This window comes from Poecilia reticulata, chromosome 3, assembly GCF_904066995.2.
Source record: "Poecilia reticulata chromosome 3, P_reticulata-male-v2, whole genome shotgun sequence".
Taxonomy (NCBI): Eukaryota; Metazoa; Chordata; class Actinopteri; order Cyprinodontiformes; family Poeciliidae; genus Poecilia; species Poecilia reticulata.
This window is the reverse complement of record NC_088832.1, coordinates 24824374-24844987: the sequence shown is the minus strand read 5'-3', so window position 1 is coordinate 24844987 and position 20614 is coordinate 24824374. Positions and strand designations below refer to the sequence as shown.

The 20614-nt window shown below is 38.3% G+C and overlaps 2 protein-coding genes across 2 annotated transcripts; one reads left to right on the top strand and one right to left on the bottom strand.

Moving 5' to 3' along the window:
• Positions 1-963: 963 nt before the first annotated feature.
• On the top strand, positions 964-5275 carry nudt19 (nudix (nucleoside diphosphate linked moiety X)-type motif 19). The gene is made up of 3 exons (XM_008405724.3): positions 964-1865; positions 3128-3335; positions 4591-5275. Exons 1-3 carry the CDS (start codon positions 1107-1109, stop codon positions 4803-4805), a joined length of 1182 nt encoding a protein of 393 aa, XP_008403946.1. The 5' UTR covers positions 964-1106; the 3' UTR covers positions 4806-5275.
• A 5670-nt stretch (positions 5276-10945) lies between these two features.
• Positions 10946-13399, bottom strand: LOC103462751 (regulator of G protein signaling 9 binding protein). Its single transcript, XM_008405723.3, has one exon. The coding sequence runs from the start codon at positions 12624-12626 to the stop codon at positions 11889-11891; it is 738 nt and encodes a 245-aa protein (XP_008403945.1). The 5' UTR covers positions 12627-13399; the 3' UTR covers positions 10946-11888.
• Positions 13400-20614: the final 7215 nt, after the last annotated feature.

The following is a 20614-nucleotide window of genomic DNA, read 5'->3' as shown; positions in this document are numbered from 1 at the left end:
TGCGTGTGTGTGTGTGTGTGTCTACTGCATTGCCTTTCCACGCTGGCCAGGTTTTGCACTGTTTTCCTTTTTTTCTTTTACTACTTTGAGCTGCATAGAAGTCAGAGAATTTGACCCTGCAACACCATAATTATTTCTTTACTGAGCTGTTTTGTTTTTTCTCAAGGCAGCTCATTACGTCTCTTTGACTTAAGATTTGTCTGGCTTTTTCTTCACCCAAACAGTTCATTGCTTATACATGAGAGATATATAAAATACAATAATAGTACAGTTCACGCAAACACAGTTGGAAAAGGTTTAGTCTTCCTGCAGTCTCTTTCTTAATACAATAAATGTTTTTAATCTTTCCGTTGGCAAACTTGTTTTTTTTGCCTGCTTTTTGCATAAGGATTGTAAGAGAATTTGAACAGTTGCCTCACAGGCAACTGTAATCTTCTAGCACAAGAACACACTGACATATAAACTCAGTAACCCCGTGAAGAACCAGAACAATATGACCAAGTCTCAGACACATTCAGGGAGGCTGAGAATCTGACTGAATTTGTTCTCAGCAACAAAATGCTGTCTTGACAGTATTATTTAAGATTTTCTTTTTTCCCACTACAAAATGTATTTATTCTTGAAATCTAATCTAATGGTCAGATTTGTAATCTAATCGCTTAGATTAGAAAGTGAATGGCCACTTTCTAATCTAAGTGAAAGTGGACTTTCACTTAGATTAGACCACACAGGTCCATGCTAAAATTGTTTTGAAATTTATTGAAAAACTGTTTTTAATTCAATAAGTCATGTTTGCGATATGAATGAAAATGAATTTAGAATTTCAATTATTATTTGACTTTTTACCTATGGGGTACTTGCTATTGAAAAGAAAATGTCTAAAAACAGTATTACAAAGAAAGCCTTGTGGGCGCCCCGTTTTATAGAAATATTCCTGTAAGTCTATAAGGCCTCCGGCCTGTAGGTGGCGATAGTACGTGCAACAGAACCCTTTAGTTGTGTCACTTCCGTCACATGTAACGTAAAGGATCTGACCGAGTGAATGTTGAACTGGGTATGAAACTTTCAGAAATTGAAAGTCGTTTAAATGCTCTCGTAGCTTGAAGATGAACACCGCTCTGAAGCAGTGGAAGGAGGCGTCCACCCTAATCCTCACCGCAGGACGCAGGCTCGGTGCGGACAGCTTGTGGCCAAGCACACCGCTGGACCGCAACGGCGCAGCGACACGGCTGCCGCACAGCTCCCAGTTTGATTACGACGTCCTGTTGCTCAAACGAAGCGCTAAAAGCACATTTATGCCCAACGCGTATGTGTTTCCCGGCGGTATGGTGGACTCTTCGGACTTTTCAAGTGATTGGTTAGACGTCTTTAAATCTTTTCTTAATTCCCCTGGTTTTGGTTTAAGGAGCGTTAAGCAGCCCGTGGAGAACAGACCCCCGATCTTTGCGACAAACCGATTGAAGCTCGGCTCTCCCATCCCGGGCGAAGTCGCCCTGAGAATTTGTGCCGTCAGAGAGACTTTTGAGGAATCAGGAGTGTTGCTGGTTGTGCCTAAAACGGAAGAGAAACGCATTTTGAAAAGCTTTCAGGACGCACGTTTTAGTCAACATCACGCAGAACATAAACTGGGTTGTGATGAACTCTCAAAGTGGAGGGCGTTGGTGAACAAGAACCCTTCCAACTTCATGAGGATGTGCCAGGAGTTGGAGGTTTTGCCCAATATCTGGGCTTTGCATGAGTGGGCGAACTGGCTGACCCCCACCGCCAAATATGGGAGGACGAGGTTTGACACAGCTTTCTTCATGTGCTGTTTGCAGGAGATGCCCAGCACGCTGCAAGATGAGAAGGAAATTGAGCGCTTTCAGGTAATTTTTGAAATGTAAGCAAGTTGGGTTTTGAAAACTTATCCTATATGCACTGATCAGCGATTTTATGACCAATTTCCAAATGCCAATATTTACTTTATAGCCTCCCCTGATTCTCATTTCTGTTTAACTGCAAATAACTAAAATTAGCAACAATACACCCTCTTGTACATCATAGAAAATTTGAACAGTCATAACTTTTCAAAAATTCCCAAAATTACAGAGTTGTCTCACTATATGTCGCTGAAAATATGTTGTGAAATTACCAGTCCTGAACAGATCTCGTCATGTTGTTGTCTTCATCTTTCAAATATTGAGGTGGATGGCTTGAAGACTTGACCAGCTTGTTTGTCTTTCTTGTCAACTCCACTGAGATGGTGGCCAGAAAAGAAACTGTATACCTGAAGAAACCCAGAAGAAACTGAACTGGGTTGAATACAAGTCTGTAAAAGAGGCCATGTTTAATTATCAAAAGGGATTCTTAGGCATTAGATTCAGAAACTTTTGACGTGGCCCAAGACCATGTCAATACTGTCTTGAATCATTTCATAAATAACAGCCAAAGTGTTTTCATAGGGGCTCCCTAATTGTATAATTTAATTTTTTATCTTGGCTTAGCTAAAATTTACAAGTAGCAAGACCACACCAGCAGGACTTTCAATAAAACGTTCATCTGATGGACAATATTGGACATTTCCAAAATTTGAAAAAATATCGATGTATGCACTTCATAAAAGATGAGAGAAAATTAAGCTGAGCTACTAATGTTTGAACTGCTAACCATTTTAAAAAAGACAGCTTACTACATTCACTACATACCAAAACAAGCCCATATGCTGCAGCTGTCTTACCACAACAGAACATAATATTCTAGCATCACCACCAGGGTTAAGGTAGATAATTATACAGAAGAAATGACCAGAACTTATTATTATTATTGTTATTATTATTAGAACCAGGGGTGATGTCACACTGTGTGTGAAAGAGAGAGAGCAGTCGGCATTACACAGCTCTGTAGTTGAACAGAATCTCACAGCTTTTTTTAAACACCTCACTGATATGTAAAGCACCCGAGTCGTCTTCTCACAGTAGCAAAAGGTTACAAATAAATGACTTTTAAAAAAAAAATAAAACAACTAAGCATCAGTATTTTAATTTTACCCCTTTCACGTTTGACATTGTGGTTTATTCTGTTGTCTCAAACGACAAAAATAAAATAAAAGAATACAGAATGAATCAACTCTACCTGTTGTGTGTTTCAGTGGTCCACACCCTCAGAGATCCTGCAGAGCTACCAGGCACGGCGACTTTGGATCGCTCCTCCGCAGTTCTACGAGCTCAGCCGGATGTGCCGCTTCCCGCTGCTGAACGACCTCCACAGCTTCGCCCACCAGCGGGCAACAGAAGGCTGCGATCAGTGGATGCCTGTTATCGTCCTTCAAGACCAGCAACACATTTCTCTGCTCCCAGGTGCTGATTATCGGCCATGTCTCTTCTAATGATCGGCCTGAGTGATACTTACGGGATAAACAGCCGCCGTGATCTCACAGTTTGGTTTTCTGGGCTGGGACCTTTGAATACAGCATTATGGCTATTGCGTCATCCCTTTTAGAAACCATACGTGTATACAGGTGATGATTGTGGACACCACAGTATCACCTGTTGATTTAAACCCCTAAATTATAATATTTAGAAGAAGACACTAGGCTAATGCTTTTTCCTTAGTTGTCTTTTCACACCTTTTTGTGCAAGTGGTAACATTTTTTGTTAACTTTCAGCCTTATCTCCAGTACTTCTGGCTTCTCAGCCTCTAAAGCCCTACGTTAGTTGAATATCTGCCTTACATTAATTAAGTACCTGCAACCTTTAATTCTACTTTGAGTCGAGCCGTTGGACTTTGAGCCAGTGTGTCCTCTTCATTTCCAAAGAAAAACTAAGTGTGTCTAAAACTAAGCTGGTGCTCTTGGAGTGATGAGTTCTGAAAATAGATTTTATTGGTCTGAGGGAACTTGCTGCCCAGCTGCCTGCTGGTATATTTTTGGAAAGTAGTTTAGCACAAACTGGTATATTGTCTCTTCTGTTGCTCTTTGAGTTGCAACTTTAGTTTTGGAGAGTCTGAAAAAGCATGTAGAAGTCCTACAAACTCCAAGATAGATTAGTGCATAGGTACACCTTGAAAAATTAGAATATCATCTTGAAAAATTTGAATATCATGGAAAGGTTTTACTGTTTTATAATATAAAACTGTATTATATAAGTTTATATATATATATATATATATATATATATATATATATATATATATATATATATAGTTTATTCCACTGTCTATTCCACAGACAGTGGAATATTTATTTCCTCTAATTTTGATGATTATGGCTTACAGGTAATGAAAACGTTTCTCACAATCATTACATACTGGAAACTCAGGGTCTATGTGTAATTAATCTATATACAATATGAGTATAACTGCCTGAAATGAATGATGAAAATGTAACTATTTGCAAATTTTATTCAGATTTGAGTCACATTCTTAGGTCTTAATCAATTGCAGATGTGAAAGTTATTGACTGACTCGGCCTTCCTGAAATTTGCATGCAGGATATTATTGTTTAATCCAAGACATTTCACCAATCACCTAGTCAATAATAATTAAATTAGTGCTGCCTGTAAATTAATTCCAACAAAATATTAACTTTTCACATTTATTCCCTCTTCCTTCTAGGGGACAAGCTTTATCCGGCAGACCCTTCAAAGCCGACCAAGGATGATCACAAAGACTCTCAGTTGGAGGAGCCAACAGATGATTCTGATTTGCACCGTATGGTGATGTCAGATCCTTACACTACAACCCTACAGATCACTGTCAAACCCAAATATAACCATCTGCTCCCTGTTGTGGCGCCAGCCTTGTCACATGATCCAAAAAGTCAACTTTGACCTGCACTGAAACATCTTTTTATTTTTTTGCACACAATTTTTTGTGCAAATTTACTGGCAGTAAATTTGCATGTGAAATTTACTGGCAGTATGTCTGCTGTTGAGTTCTGATCTCTAATAACAGCATCGAGTTCTGTTGGTGTGTGTGTTATCTTAAATATTGAAAAAAAAAAAAAAATTGTAATTTGGATAACTTGCATTTATTTTTATTTTGAATAAAATGGCTACTAATAACCTAAGTTCATATAGGATCTGGGTTTAATTTTAAACAAAAATGTGAATAAGCACAATTATGTACTGCATAGCAGCACAGCTACTCTGCCTTAAGCAGGGCAAACAGAAGTAGTCTGTTTGATAAAAAGTACGTTTTATTATTTGGAACAAAATTCATGTTTTTGTGTGTTGTCTTCAGTGAAGATTTTGCCAGGAAGATTTGTTTTGTCTTCAAAATAAAATAAAATAAAAACGTCTGTCTTGTATCAAATATTCTGAGGTGAATTAAAGCTGTAATATTAATATAACAAATGTTCTTTCACCTTAAGACTGCATCCCAATTTTACAACTTATGTTTATCATGACTAAAACAACTAACAGAGATGCAATTTATTTAGAAACAATCTGGTGCCTTTAAATTTGAATAATTAGTTGAGTTATTTGGTGGTGCAGCAGTTCAGTCTGCTTTTAACTGTCTGCATATCTTCTCCATTGACATAATGTGTGCAGGACATGCAGTCATCTAAGCATACATGAATGCGCTTGAAAATACTATGATGTAATTTAATTTAGACTGAGATATAAAAATTTAATTAATACAAGCAAAAAAACTGTTATGGACTCTTTATTTTCATTTTTATATGTTTTCAAGTATATTTTGGAACTTTTATTGTAATATATACAGAAAAAAATAGCAATAAATCGAGTACTGCAGGTAGTCAAAACCACTAACAAAAATTGTAAAAAATCGTATTTACTACCAAATGTGCTTCTTCACTGCAGTTGCATCAAGCCGTATGACTGCTTTAGTACGCTGCTAAACAGAAGGCAAAGTATCTTGTCACAAGAACAAAAACCAATTAAAACAGGACTTTGAAGGTGAGCATAATGTAAGCATATTGAAAACTAAAGCAATTATGACTGTGTAGAAATGTTGCCGTGGTGTTTCCCAGTGGGTTGCATTTATCAGTGGTGGCAGCGCTGCATGTCTCCCATCTCGGCACATTTGGGGGTCTTCCCTTCCCACAGCAGCATTCTTCATGGCATGACAAATGAGAGATATTCTGTATTAGACGTATTGTGCTGTTTGCTGTTCATAAGTTTTATATATATAATTACAACTGGGTTAGAACCTTTCACTGAAAAAAATATGTAGGAGTTTCTGTCCTTAATAGTCCTCGTATCTTCTGCATCAGTTGTCAGCCATGAGGAACCCATCAAATGTAACAGACAGTATTGGTGAGATAAGATATTCAAGGTGAAGGAGGACTGAACTGATGGTATCAAAAAGCCAAAGTTTATATTGTACTTCTCTGTTAAGAAACCAGAGTTAATCGTAATCTTGTAAAAAAAAAAAAGAAAAAAAAAAAGTTGCTTAAAGGTGCTCCCGGCTATCTGGAGTATTTCTTTTCCCTACAGTTTTTCAGTCCAGCTCCTAAATTTGGCCATGCTCTATGAACAAATAGAAAAACTTAACTAAGAACAATTTTAATATGTGTAATCAATTTAAAGAATAAAATCCTTCTCAAATTGAGAATTATGACATAAACCTGTCAGAATTGTCTTATTGTCATCACTTGTTCTAAACTTATATCAGTCATTCTGGTCATTAACTGTGTGTGAACTGATGCTAACCATATTCCAGATGTGTGATAACAGTAAAAAAAAATTACACTTTGGCTCATGAAACTAGAGCTGAAACGATTCATCTTAAATCTATTATTGAAATAATTGTCTAATTTATTAATTGATTGATTGTTAACTGGAGTATACAGACTCTTAAAAGGCCTTTTGCTAAAAGACAAACATAGTCAGAGAAGTAAAGCCAAACTTGTACAAAAATATTTGCCGTTAAGATGAAAAAAAAAAGATTTGTCTGTAAATATCTTCTACCCTGGACTCCTCAAGTGGCATAGTTTTAGTTTTGGCTGGTTAAAATCAGTACAAAAGAAAATAAATATCTTATTAAGCACCTTTTGCTATGCAAATATTAACTGGTCAGTCCAAAAAATATCAGATCAGCCCTACACTGTATTGGCGTTAAATCAAGTAGACTTAACATGTTAGAAGTATTTTTAGCAGCAGATGCGTCTTTTGCTACAAATGATGAAGCCTGCTCTAATGGAATTAAGCAACATTTTATTGCTTACATTTCAAGCAATAAAATGTTTGTTTTTACTTGAAAAAGAAGATGAACTATTTGTTTATTTGCATCTTTTAGTGTATTTCTAACATTGTTTGAAATGGTTTAAATGGTTAAATGAAAAATATACTGAATGAGCTGATTTTTTTATGATTAACTGATTAATCATCAGAATAATCAATTACTAAAAATAATAATTAGTTGCAAACCCCAGTAATAACTAAAACTGATGCTAGCCCCATTCTTTGGGCTGCCGACAAAAGAGCTGGTGACCTCTGGATGACCTCTGGACTATCAGGTTGTTTAGCCCTGCTGATTTCTTGCTTTGTCTTGTTTCAGAGAGCAACATGCTTCAGATGGCTTTCATATAAACAGAACCATGGTGTGTTGTTTTGATTTAGGAGTTTGAGAAAGCCTGTTTTACTTTATGTTGGCTAGGACAATTTTGTCTAAGTGATAAAAATCGAGCAAGGCAGCTGAAGCGGGTCGGAGGGCAAAGAGTGTTTGGAGATGAGAAATCTAAATCTAAATGTCGCTTAAGTGCAACAAAGGATAACAGACAGACACAAACTATGAAAGGGGTTGCTAGGCTGAAGCAAAGTTTAAAAAAGCAATCAAAGTACAACAAAAAACTCTTGACATACTCTAAGATGAAATGTACGTATTTCAAGATAATTTGAAAGATCTCAAGAACGTCAAGCAAACGTCAGAGATGGTTCAAAACGTTTGTGGCTAACTAAATAGAAACGTGTTCATAAGTTATTGTCATGTCAGCGATTCTCTTATTGATTTAGATTTTAAATCAAACAGTTAGGTGTATCAGTGTTGCCTGGATACCCAAATGAAGACTATGTCACTATGAAGTGACTCTGACTTGATTGAAACACTTTGAACCACAAACCTGATACATACTCCATCCTGCCACTTTAGCTTTTGGGCATATTTTATTACAACGAGACACAAGATCTTGAGATTCTGTCATCTTGCTGGCGCTGCCCTCTCCTCTTCTCGCGTCTTCTTCTGCTTCAGAGTGCTGTGGATGTGTGTGTGCGCGTGTGTGTGTGTGTTGAGCGGCGGTGAAGAAAAGGGGGGCGAGTTGAAATAACACCGCTCAACCTTCTGTGCTGTTTGCAGTCTGTTGAAGGTTTCTATGGAAACTCAGAGCTTTGGAAACCTTGCATCTAAGTCCAGATGAAGTGATGATGCTTTGGTCTGTCTCTGCCCACAGAGTGGATATTACCTTTTTTTATCTGAACTAGCTTGATGTATGAGTTCAGGTGACATGAAATGGATCATGCAGAAGTTGTAATAATAAAATGTTTTTAGATTTATACAAAAATATAAACATACTCACCTGAAAAACCTTGTTACTGATGTTATTGCTGCATTCATTTTACTCTCTTTGTTTTTAAGACATATTATTGACGATGAGGAATCGTTGTCTCTTCAACTATCTAAAACTTTCTCCTTTCCACCACATGTTTAATTTATTGCTTTTCGTATTTTTGGATCCCAAGGATGGCAAAAAGTCTGTTGTGGATTTAGAGCACAGAGGTCCATGAGTCACTGCTGGAGAACTTGTGAAGTAACTGCAACAACAAATGAGACGTTTGAAAGCTCACTGTGACTCAGATGTGAACTCAGCAGCCATTGATTTTTATCCACCAAGGTCCTTACAAGAAATCCAGTCAGCATATTTTATGTGTTGCTCTTTTTAATGTTTCTAACCAGTAGTCAAAGATGGCTCACAAACTGGATGGCGAACACAAGTTTAAGATCACAGAGAAATAAAAAAAATGAAAATTGTGTAATTTATTTTTTACCCATTAACCTTTTTAGGCAGAAGAAATTTAACAGGTTTGACAACATGCCAACAGGAAACCTTGAACACTCCGCATCTTGACGAAGATCTTTTTATATATATATATATGTACTGACAAGAGGTCTGTTGCTAATTCTTAGCATTTAATAAAAGCATTGTGTTTTCAGTAATAGTATTTTTAGATCCAGATTTATCAGCCGCTATTTCAGTCCTTATCCTGAGAAAGGCAACTGAAAATGTCATTTATTTTTGAATTATGTTTTACTGTAAATATCTTCAGTTGCATTTTTTTTATTTTTTTTTTTACCAAAAATTGTCATTGATAGAAGTTTGGGAACCAAAGAGCCTGGGATCAAATATCCAGATGTGTCAGTTTTAAAGTAGAAAATGTATGTGACACATTTTGATATAAAAGGACAGAAAATACTAATTTTCTGTCCTTAGGGGTAAAACACATTATGCTACTGTCTGTAAAAGGGATTTTTCATAGTATGAAACTATGATTTCTGACTGAAAGTGAACTAAAACAGATTTGTCAGGACGTTGATTCTTAAAACAGCTCTATAGATAGATAGATAGATAGATAGATAGATAGATAGATAGATAGATAGATAGATAGATAGATAGATAGATAGATAGATAGATAGATAGATAGATAGATAGATAGATAGATAGATAGGAAGAAAGAAAACAACCATTACCAGGGTTAATTAATCTGTATAATGTGTTTGACTTGACTTTGTGACTAGAATTCAGGAAATTTAAAAAAATTGACAGTTTTCTAATTTACTGATTGGATCGGCATGAAGGACAATTTTGCCATAATAAACATGTTTCTTTGACATCCCTACATGCATCCAGCCTCTACCTGCTCTTTAGACACCAGAAGTCGCCCATGAGTTGATGAGGTGACTGTTTATATTAAGTAAGTGCTCATTTTGACAGACTTCTCATTAGATTCCCAACAAATGGCTGCTTAAACAGATTATCGAGTAAATTATGTCAGCGAATAAGGATTACCGGTTTGCATAGTTACTATCTAACAAAAAGTGCCGCTCAGCTCATTTATCCCATGCAGCTTCCGTCTGTTTTGTTTCAATCCGTCATACTTTTTAAAATCATTACAAAAAAAAATCTTTGAAAAATTCTAAATTTAGTAGCTATATAATAAATAGAATCTACTAATAAAGAATGACAATAGTTATGCTGTCATAAAACTGCTTAGCTCTTCTCTGAGTATCAGTTTTTAACTCAATATTTCAACATTCTCAACCCAACACACATTAAAATCCATATTTCTTTAATCATCAATATTACACTTGTTTTGTATCTTCACATGCAGTTTATTACTGATCGAAAATTATTTTAATATGCAGAAAAACTAAACGAAACAAAATTTAAGGCTTTTTAACAAAGAAAGCAAATTATATGAGCACACTATTTCAGTCTTTTCCTTATTTTGCTTTCTGAGTGCATCAAATGCATCTACATAGATTTTGTTTGAACTTCAAACATTCGGTGAAAGGCTTGATCCACGTTTGTAGATTAGAAAGTTAAGGGTCTATACTCCACATCTATTTTTCTCCAGCTCACTAAGTTCATTGTGACCCGGGACAATCATCCCATCACTACTAGTCTCACCCTGGTGCCAGTCCAGAAATACCTCTAAATACTCTTAGATTTAAAACTACTAAGGAGCTAAAGCAGCATCTGTGTCACTCTCCTTTCACAATAATTTAACACTAAGGTTGTTAAGTCTGAGACTAATCCCCTGCTTGAAATACCTCTGAGTGCATTTCAGGTATGTATCTCCGTCTTTGTAGTGATCCAGATCTGACATTTATCACAACCAATGCTGGTAAGATTTTTCTCAAAGGCAACTGTGTAATGTCAAATGGCATACAGAGACTGTTTGTGCACCATCGGCGGAGCTTTCTCGAAACTGAATTCACATCGTCAAGAGAGTGTTTCAAAATTTTATTATAATAAATATACTAGATCGTATTTACATGACCTGAAACTGCTGTATAGATTGTATGTACAAATCTTCTATTCACAAGTTGCAATGTTTTTTTTTTTTACATTCAAAACTGCAAGAGAAAACCCTGAATAGAAACAAAGAGCAGGCTTTGCAGTGAAAAAAAAAAGGTGCAATAAGAAACGACTGTTCACATCTTGTCCTGTTTCTCACGAAGCCTCTGAAATCGGATGCAGTTGAGTTCAGTAAGATGCAGGCCTATTACAGTGCAATTGTAGAGATTATTACGGTGCATTAAAACTGTGCTGTCAGGACGGTAGAGCAGTGCAGATTTGTGCACCAACCTACCAAAGTGATGCGTAGGGATTAACTGCTGGCTCTAGCTTCCAAAGGCATAAACCTAATTTTAAGACGAGATGTTTCAACCTGCTTTGCGTGAACACACCTGACCGTTCTGGAGTGAAATCGAGACTTTAAAGCAGCAGTCAGATGGACATCAACCGGGATACTTAACCATCGGCTACATTTACGCTTGAGCTTTTCCACTAATCCACTTGGATTACGTGTTGTGTATATCCCTCTGATGGCCAGACACTGTCACGTAATTTTATGACTTTTTTTTTTCCCTCCCTTCCAAAAATACATGACCTATTGCCCCCCTCCAAATGCCTTTAAGGGCCAATGGCCGTTCTCTCCTCAGGCTCACATTGTCTATAATATTTTAGTAGCCTATGTTTTATCAAGTGCAACTCCTCAGATCCACCAAATACATTCAAAAATCCAAAAAAGATTCATAACTTTGGGTAGGAACATTTGTTTTTTCACCCCCTTCTCTGTCTTGTAGAGCTCTTGCCTTTTCACACGGATGTCTCCCGTGGAAAGCCGAGCAGGTGTCCTCCAGGGGCCTGCTGTTGGTCAGACAGTTCACTACATGTTGACAACTAAATATCCTAGAACCAGAGCGACTGCCACGATGACAAAGAACACCACCACGGCGCCGATCGACCCAGAGCCCCCCTCCCTGCCGCCTCCACCTTCATCGTCTTTGGGCTCCTCTTCGCAGATGGAGATGACACCCACGGAAGAGTTCCCCACGCTCATGTTGGACTTGAGCTCGGCGCCCGCTTCTTGCTTCGCCACCACGGCCCACGGCGCCACCTGCACCTTCATCTCCATCTCCTCCATCATCTGGCTCACCTGCGTGATCTCGGTCTGCAGGTCCCTGAGGTCCGCCGTGTCGATGTTGCTGTCGGCCTCGTACTTCATGTTCTGAACGCTCATGGCCCGGGCGGCCACCGCATTCGTGCTGCCGGTCATGCCGGTCTGGATGAGGTGCCTGGTGGGCACCTTGAGGGGGAAGTCCTGCCCTATCTCCAAGGATCTCTTCATGTCCACCTCCAGGAGCTCCATGCTGCTGGAGAACAGCACCCAGAGGCGCTCGTACTCGGCGCGGTCATCCTTGCTGATGGTCTTGTCTTTGAGCAGGGTGGTCAGTTTAGTCCTGTTGGCCACGGCCAGCTCCTGGGCCTTTTTGCGGGTCTTCTTTAGCTCCTCTCGCAGGTTCTGGGAATCCGATGTGCTTCCCAGAGCGATGACCAGATGCCTGTAGCAGGCTGTGACTTTGTTCAAAGCATCCAGCATTGTTTTGCACTCCTCTTTCCCCATCACTGATTGGGGGGAAAATAGCAATATCCTCAACAAAACGGAAAACAACAAACCAAAGGGTCTTTGGAGGAAAAGGCGAGGTTAGTTGCGGTGCTTTTGTCCCTCTCTTCAGTTCAGTTTCCACGGGAGCACACCGCCCGCTCTACAAATCCACACAGCGCCCCAGCCAGAGGAAATTCATCTCTATCCATGCTCCCCCTGCGTACGAGCAGGCACGCAGAGCGGCTTAGAAATTAATGCTTCCGTCACCTAAAAGGCTTTGGGTGACATTTGCTCTTCCTTGTCACGGGACCAAAACGGCACCAGAGCCCGTATATCCTGCAGAACCGACACGAAACAGGTGTGAAACAACCCGATTTTTCCTGAACCCGTGATCCAGAATCAGCTACAGGTGCCCCGACATCCGCCCCACTGCACGATGTCTCCCTCCCTCCGTCAGTGTTCGGAAATAACGCGCAGGCTGGGAGTCACTGGTGTTTTTCATTCAGTGTTACGAGGAGAGGAAGCCGAGAGGAACCCACCAGGAGGAGCATCGGCAGCCATCGGCGCTGTTTATCTGCGTGGGGAGCTGTCCACTTCAGCACCCTGTGGCGGATGTTTAAATACCAGCGAGCGCCTTCTGCGGTCACATGTAGGCACAAAACGGTGCCATTCAGAAGGCAGACAGGGCGACAGGGAAGCTCCTCTCCCATTGGTTCGATCACAGAGGCATCTGCTTCAGCCGCGTCCTGTCATTGGCTGCTCTCTGCGTGAAGTGGAAAGCCATCATCCATCTTCAACCATCTGGATTCCTGCATGTTTCCATCTACTGTCCAAGACGAATTAATAAACAATCGGATTTTTTTTCTCTCTCTCTCTCTCTCTTGATGAATCTTTGCTGAATTAATGTGTAACAGATTATAAATATACCCAGCCGCATCTAAAATAAATAAATAAATGAATAAATATCACCAGTCTATCTATATAAATCTATGTATTTCAGTATTCTAATTCAGAAAGTGGACGATTTTGAGTTTTAGCGATTAACATAAACCGTTTTTAGTAAATAATAAGCTAATGTTTTAGAATGAGATTAACAATTAAATAACAAACTAAAAACTCAGTCTGGAATTAAGATGCTCACAAAAAGAAATAGATTCCAGCCAGAAGGAATGTGTTAAATGGTGATATTTCGCGCTTTATAACTAGGAAGAGATGTTTTGTTTTTACTGTATATGGACAGAAACACAAACAGCTAATGCTAAGAAGGCAACTTTAGCTCTTTAACTTTAGATGTGTCTCCTATGGTTTACTGTTTAACTTATATCTGCCCTCTGATTTTCCATCCTAATAGCACTGTAGCCTTTAGCAGGACATATAGAAAATATTACAAAGTAGCTGATCTTAAACCTATGTTTGTATTTTGTTTGAACCATCAGTACAACAGATGGACAGAGACGAAGCTTCCCAAAAGCTTTGACTATAACTTAAGCATAAATTTGTTGTGCTTTGGAGTACAAAGCTCCGGTTCAAGACAATTAAGGGTCTTATTTTCTCATAAAATCACAAGTCTGGATTCTGGGTGCTTTAGTTTGCAGATTGTAATTTATCTGCGGCATTTTTTCATAAAAGGAAGTTATCAAATTTGCTAATTCATAAATATGATAATGCTGTCACTACTATTACCACAACTACTGTTCATATTAATGTTTATTACGTTTGTTTGACGAAGCTGAAGTTGGTGTCAGATTCCAGCTTCCGGTTCGGGAAATAGCTAAAGGGCGATTCCACCTAATTTTTCACTACCGTCTAGGTGGTGTAGTTAAAAAACTACAACACTCAGACTCTTCAAACCTGGACTGGATTCGTCTGATCTAATAGCAGGATATTGAAAACCATGCATGTTTGGAATTTGTGAAGCTTCTTTCTGATTTGTTAAACCTCAATAAGGGGTCATTTTTGTCCTTTTTTCCCCCTCAATCTCGGTCAAACTAGAACTACTCTAATTCCAAAACTCCAAAACCTAGACACTTCAAACCTGGACTAGATTATTCTCAACTAGTATCAGAATATTTAGAACCATGTTTTGATTTGTGAAACCCTTTTCTGATTTGTGAAACTTCAATAAAAGTTGATTTCATCACTTTTTTCGGATCTCGAACTGCTCCAGCTCCAAACATACACCAGACACAGACATGGAGACACCATTCTCACAAATGAAATCAGTACTACTTGAGTCCTCTGTAGCAGTTTTCCAAGAACTTCTTTTTTTTTTTTACTCTTACTTGAGTCATTTTCACTTGAATGCATTAGTTGGATACTCAACCAACCTCTGACCGTGATTAATTTAAACACAATAATCATAGTAAGTAATTTTCATATGTTAATTTTCACATTACACATCATACACTCATTACACATAGACTGACAGATTCACCATTAGCCCTCATGTCATGTGACTAACAATTAGTCTGCAGTGATTACTTTGTGAAATGCCACAACTAATACAGCTTTTATAGGCCAGCGTGATGCCAGCTGCTGCACACACCATCGGCTGGATAATGTGTTAAGTTGGCTCCTGCTGTGCTAGGATGTGCGAGACAGATAAGAAGGCTGTATGGTGTTTGCCTGCTTCGCTCTTTTTGCATTATTGAAGCGGATGGGGCCTAATGATGCAGTGACAGCACTGGAGAGCTAATGGACTAAAGAGCAGGGGATGCCACAAGATGGAGTGCGGAAGCTCGCTGTTACCTTCGGATGACTTCTGCTGCGACAAACGGATTTCTTTCTTATCTTTGCTTGCTCTTGGAAACATAAAACTCTTTGCTCACTGAAACTGCATGCACATTGCTCACACATTACGATGTAATGTAAAAAGTTGTTCTTACATTACAGTGCTGAGTTAAAAAGAGAAAGGTGTGCAGTGGGAAAAGAGAAGACCTGCAGACTGTAAACAACTGTAAATATGGGATCTAATTACTGTAGCCTTTACTACAGAAAGGTTAAAGGAATAAAGCCAGAAGTCTCTGTCTATTTTCCTGTGATGAGATTGAAGACAAGCTGGTGTGTTAGACACCAATGTGTAGGATGAGTTAAGTATATGGTGGTCTGACTGCTTTCTGAGTGAACACATCATGGAAAATAAGATTGTTTTTATTATTATTTTCTGTGCAAAAGGACAGAAACCCTATACAGATAGAGAAACTCTGCACGAGGAACCCTATAACATGTTAGTCATACTTTTACACTGATTCAAAGAATAACAATTCCAAACAAATTTTACACTTAAATTTAATAATTGCTTTCCTACTTGTCAGTGATATGATAGAAGAGTTCTCTTAACACAAAATAAAGCAATTTGCTTCATTTCGGTTTTACAAAAGTAACAGAGTGCTGTTAAGCATGTAAACATTTTTCTCACATGTGACTCTTAATGTCACACCCAAGTTCTGTGTGATTAAATTCACTTAAAGCAATGGCCATCTTTTTAAAATCCAGCTGGTCGAGCCTTTTCGAATGTGTGTCAACACACTGCCAGTATGGAAAGACATCAGCAATGTTTACAGAGAAGCAGTGGCTGCTGTCCATCCCTCTGAGAAAAGCTATAAGGTCATTAGTTTAACTCGATCAGTCAAGTGGAAAATATTGAAACTGTTCTCTATTTTCTCCCAGAAATTTTATACTAGAAAATTCACCCAATCCTTAAATCGTGCAGTTTTTAGGGAAAACTCAAATAAGGTATGAGGAAAATTTCAAAGTGTACAAGCTTTATCCTGGACAGATCACCACACAATTACAGGACAACACGGAGACACACAGGCGAAACAACCTTGCAAGCACATGTTCATACCTCAGGACTTGCAAAATTAACGGAGACTAAATAACTTAACAGTCTTGTTTTAAAACAATAAGAGGTTCCTGGATAGAACCCAAGTGTGTTCAGTAAGAAGACGGCTGCAAACCAGGGACCTTCTGGCTATAAAGCAACCTTTGCGCCGACATAGAACCCATCCTCTTGTCAACTCTGAGACATTGATTTCATTCAGATATTCATTCAAAAACAAGAACACACCTGAGATCTCCTAAACATCTCTGCTGCTTTCAATTTCATTCTACTCATCATTAAGAGGCACGGAAGGAAGAATTTAGCAACATATAATAGTTCATTTTCAGATTGCTATGAATTTGGGAACATATTTTTCTGCTTAAAAGTAGTTTGTTCCTTTGGCAGTATGTAAAGAACTGAGTACTCAAAGCTTAATAAGCCTTGCTCACCAGATTTCTTCTGTCCTGGCTGATTGGATTGAAACCTCATGTGAACTTACGTCTTCACGTCCTGCCTCTGGGTGTTGGAGTTTTAATCACGCCTTAGCTTGGACAAAGAAGGATTTTTCCTCTACAGCACTATGTGAAAGTCTTCAGCTATTTCCCCAAATCGTTTTCTTCCAAGAAGCTATTATTTCACATGTTCATGATCTCATTATTAATGCATATTCACTTTATGAAAAATGTATACAGGCAACGTTTTTTTTTCTCTATTCCAACACATATGTCACTTCTTCTAGTCGGCACTGGAACCCATTGTGTCAACAGAAAAGTATGTTTTTTTTAATATATATGTTAAACTGCATTTTTAACCCAATACATGCTACAAAAGTATGCTTTCCTCCTCATTGCACCTTTTTCTTCTCACATTTTTATCACCTGTTGAAATTGATCCTCCGCACTTTCAAGTGTGTCTCAGGGGCCAAATGGGATTTCACAGCTCAGTGAAGACATGCCGTGACACCAGGAGCAAAGTATCCATGCGAAAGCTGAACAAAAGCATCTGCAGTTTCAAGATTGATGCTATAAAATGGTTCAAACTGTAATCCAGATTAGCACATTTCTGAAAATCCCTGGATTATTAGTGTAATACGCACTAATGTATCTTTTAATGGAGAATGTCAAGTGTATGGCTTGCGTTTTTCTTCCCATGGAATCAATGTTTTTAGGCAGGAAACGGTGCTAAAAACATTAATATGCTTGCATCAAAGCTCACTACCTCTGTGTAAATCCATTAGAGGGCTTTTTAAAAGCCTTGTCAACTCTTTTGATAATCCAAGGAGTCAAACTTTTGCTCTCACTTTAGTCAAATGTTGCATTCTGTCAAAGATAAAGTCAACAAGGCTTTTTACAAACATCATCTGTTTGCTGAATCTACGGTCTGACCATGTTGGTTTCACAGCTGATTAAAAGATATCCACAAGAAGATTCAGATTTGTAATGAAAACAAATCTGTCAGACATGAAGACAAGGGTGTAAATATATTCAGGTCAGACGATAATGTGCAAGAATGTCATATGACATTGGGGGTTTTATGATTCACTTTTGTGCCAGAAAAAAATTACATCAAAGCATTATTCACATGTTTTCATTAATGTCTCATCCTGCCTGTGGAAAACCACTCAGCAGTGTCGATGTTTTTCTCCTTTATCCACAAATGGGCCTTTTGAGTGTTTTTGGGGGGAGGATCTTTGTCCTTCTTAAAAACCCAAAAATGTCAAAGTTTACAGTAGAGAATCTAAGAGGGAATCCTTCTCTATTATTACATTGTCCACCTTGGTAAAAAAAAATAAAATAAAATAAAATAAATAAATAAATAAATAAATAAATAAATAAATAAATAAATAAATAAATAAATAAATAAATAAATAAATAAAGTAATGATGCTACATTGTTCTTCATTTTAAAAGTCTCATCATTACAAAATATCTTTGTCCATGTAACCAAAAACAGTCAGTCTAATCTAATAAGAAGTTTTTCAACAGAACATTAAGGAGTCCATTTTTGAGCAGTTGCCTCCAACTTGGTTTGCACCTTTTTCACTCCATGGAGAAGAACCAATTTCCTTTCCTTTGATTTGGATGGCTGTGAATCTATTTCCAGACTTTGCCAAGGTGGTGACACATCTAAATAATTCCCATATTCCTCCCTCTTAGGTCTTCACTGAGTCCCTATGACTTTTCCATTATCCTGAGTATTGGTTGATCAGATGAGTATCCAGGTATTTGACAAAGTTCACTATATTTTCAAACCCCTGCAACAAATTCTTGTTTTAATCATCATTTGAAGTGATGTGGTTGTAATTGTTTCACTGTGGAATTAAAATAGCTCAGATGATTAACAAAATGTCCAAAGTTAAACTGACATTCATGGCAGTAATATATGCACTTATTAAACGTCTGCCTGGAATCATAGCAGCAATGATTATTTCCAGTTCAGCTGTGCCGTCAAAAATACAGTTTCTTAAAGTCCTCAAATGTACCAATCAAACCTCAAAGGCCAGACCAAGTTGTAACATCCTAAAATAAGAATCAGCAAATGGCTTGTCTCACTCTGCATAACTAATTTAAGCATTAAAAAACTTGGTGTGTTCCTGATACAGAGAGAGAGCGCGAGAAATCCTTTGAAAGCCAAAGATCACATGAACTGGACTCAGATCGGAAGTACTGCACATTCCAGCCTCAGCAAACCTAAGAGAACATACAGGCTGAAAGATGAGATCAGAGAGGAGAGCTGTTTGTAAAGCTAAGATGAAAAAAAGAAAAGACTCAGACAGTCAGAAACATGGAGGCAGAGCAGTGAGAGAGGAAGTCAGTCTTTGTTGAATTATTGATTATCTCATCTACTATGTGCCCTCGTATTCACTGCACAGTGTGGAGCCATGAGTCATGCCTTCACGGAGGTGAAGACTCTTTACTTAACCTTGACATACAGACCTATGTCTACCTGCACACAGATGTTAGTGCAGAGGGTATCACGTTGACTGACAGGGATTTATTTATGAAAAGTCACAAGTTTGTCGGTTTTATTCTCATTTGAAGCCAACAGTTTGCACTAACATTTAATGATTTATACACTTTGAGGTCCTTTTAAGCCAGCATACACACTCATGTGTAGGTTTTGCATGCAAAATTATACCCTCACAAAAAGTAAGTGTACCTACCTGAGCCAAAAAAAAAATAAAAAAATTAAACTCTCTATGAAAAGGAAAGTTGAGCTCATCTTAAAAGCCTATAAAAACTATATACTTTGTATTGATTGCAACTAATGTGCTGCAGCTCTTAGTGATGCGTTGCTGGATGTGGAGGGTGTGTGTATCAGTGTGTGTGTGTGTGTGCGTGTGTGGTGTGTGTGTGTGTGTGTGTGTGTGCGTGCGTGCGTGTGTGTGTGTGTGTGTGTGTGTGTGTGTGTGTGTGTGTGTGTGTGTGTGTGTGCGTGTGTGTGTGTGTGTGTGTGTGTGTGAGAGAGAGTAAATGATACAGACATGATTTAAAATCTGCTTTGCTCTCCTGAAGCTGCTGGTTTTTGCACTGACTTGTCATTAGATACGCTTCAGTCTACACTTAGCTTTGAGAAAGCTACAGGCATGGAAAAAAAAAAACAAGTTTCAAAGACTGTCGGTGCAGAATTGGAAACTTTATTTTTCCTAATATGATTGATGAAAATAAGATGAACCCAATCTACTACAGCACCACATTTAGCTACAACAGCTTGAAGTAGCTACCTCACGTCGGCCTTTGTTGTCCTCTCACGTTGTTGTGGAGCCGTTGTGACGTTTTCTTCTTCATACAGAGCTTCTGCAACTTCTTCAAGTCTGATTACACAAATTCAGTCAGGTTCAGGTCTGGAACGCTACTGGATCGCTATGACACCTAGATCCACTCCTGTTCAGCCATTCTGTTGCAACTTCTCTGCCACGTTTGAGATCATTTTTCTGTTGCAGAACACGATTTGGTCCAAGCCTTAACTTCCACAGTGATGTCCTCACTTTTGATTTTAATTTAAATACTATAAAGTGCAAAATCGTTCATAATCTGTACTCTGACTGTGAGGCTGAGTAGCTGCAAACATCATCATCATCACTTCTCCACCACTGGTATAAAGGGATTGTGCTGAACTTGCAGCACATTTTCTCTGCACCAACCGTCATGGAAATGTTTTCTGTTCCCTAAACTGCGTAAGCC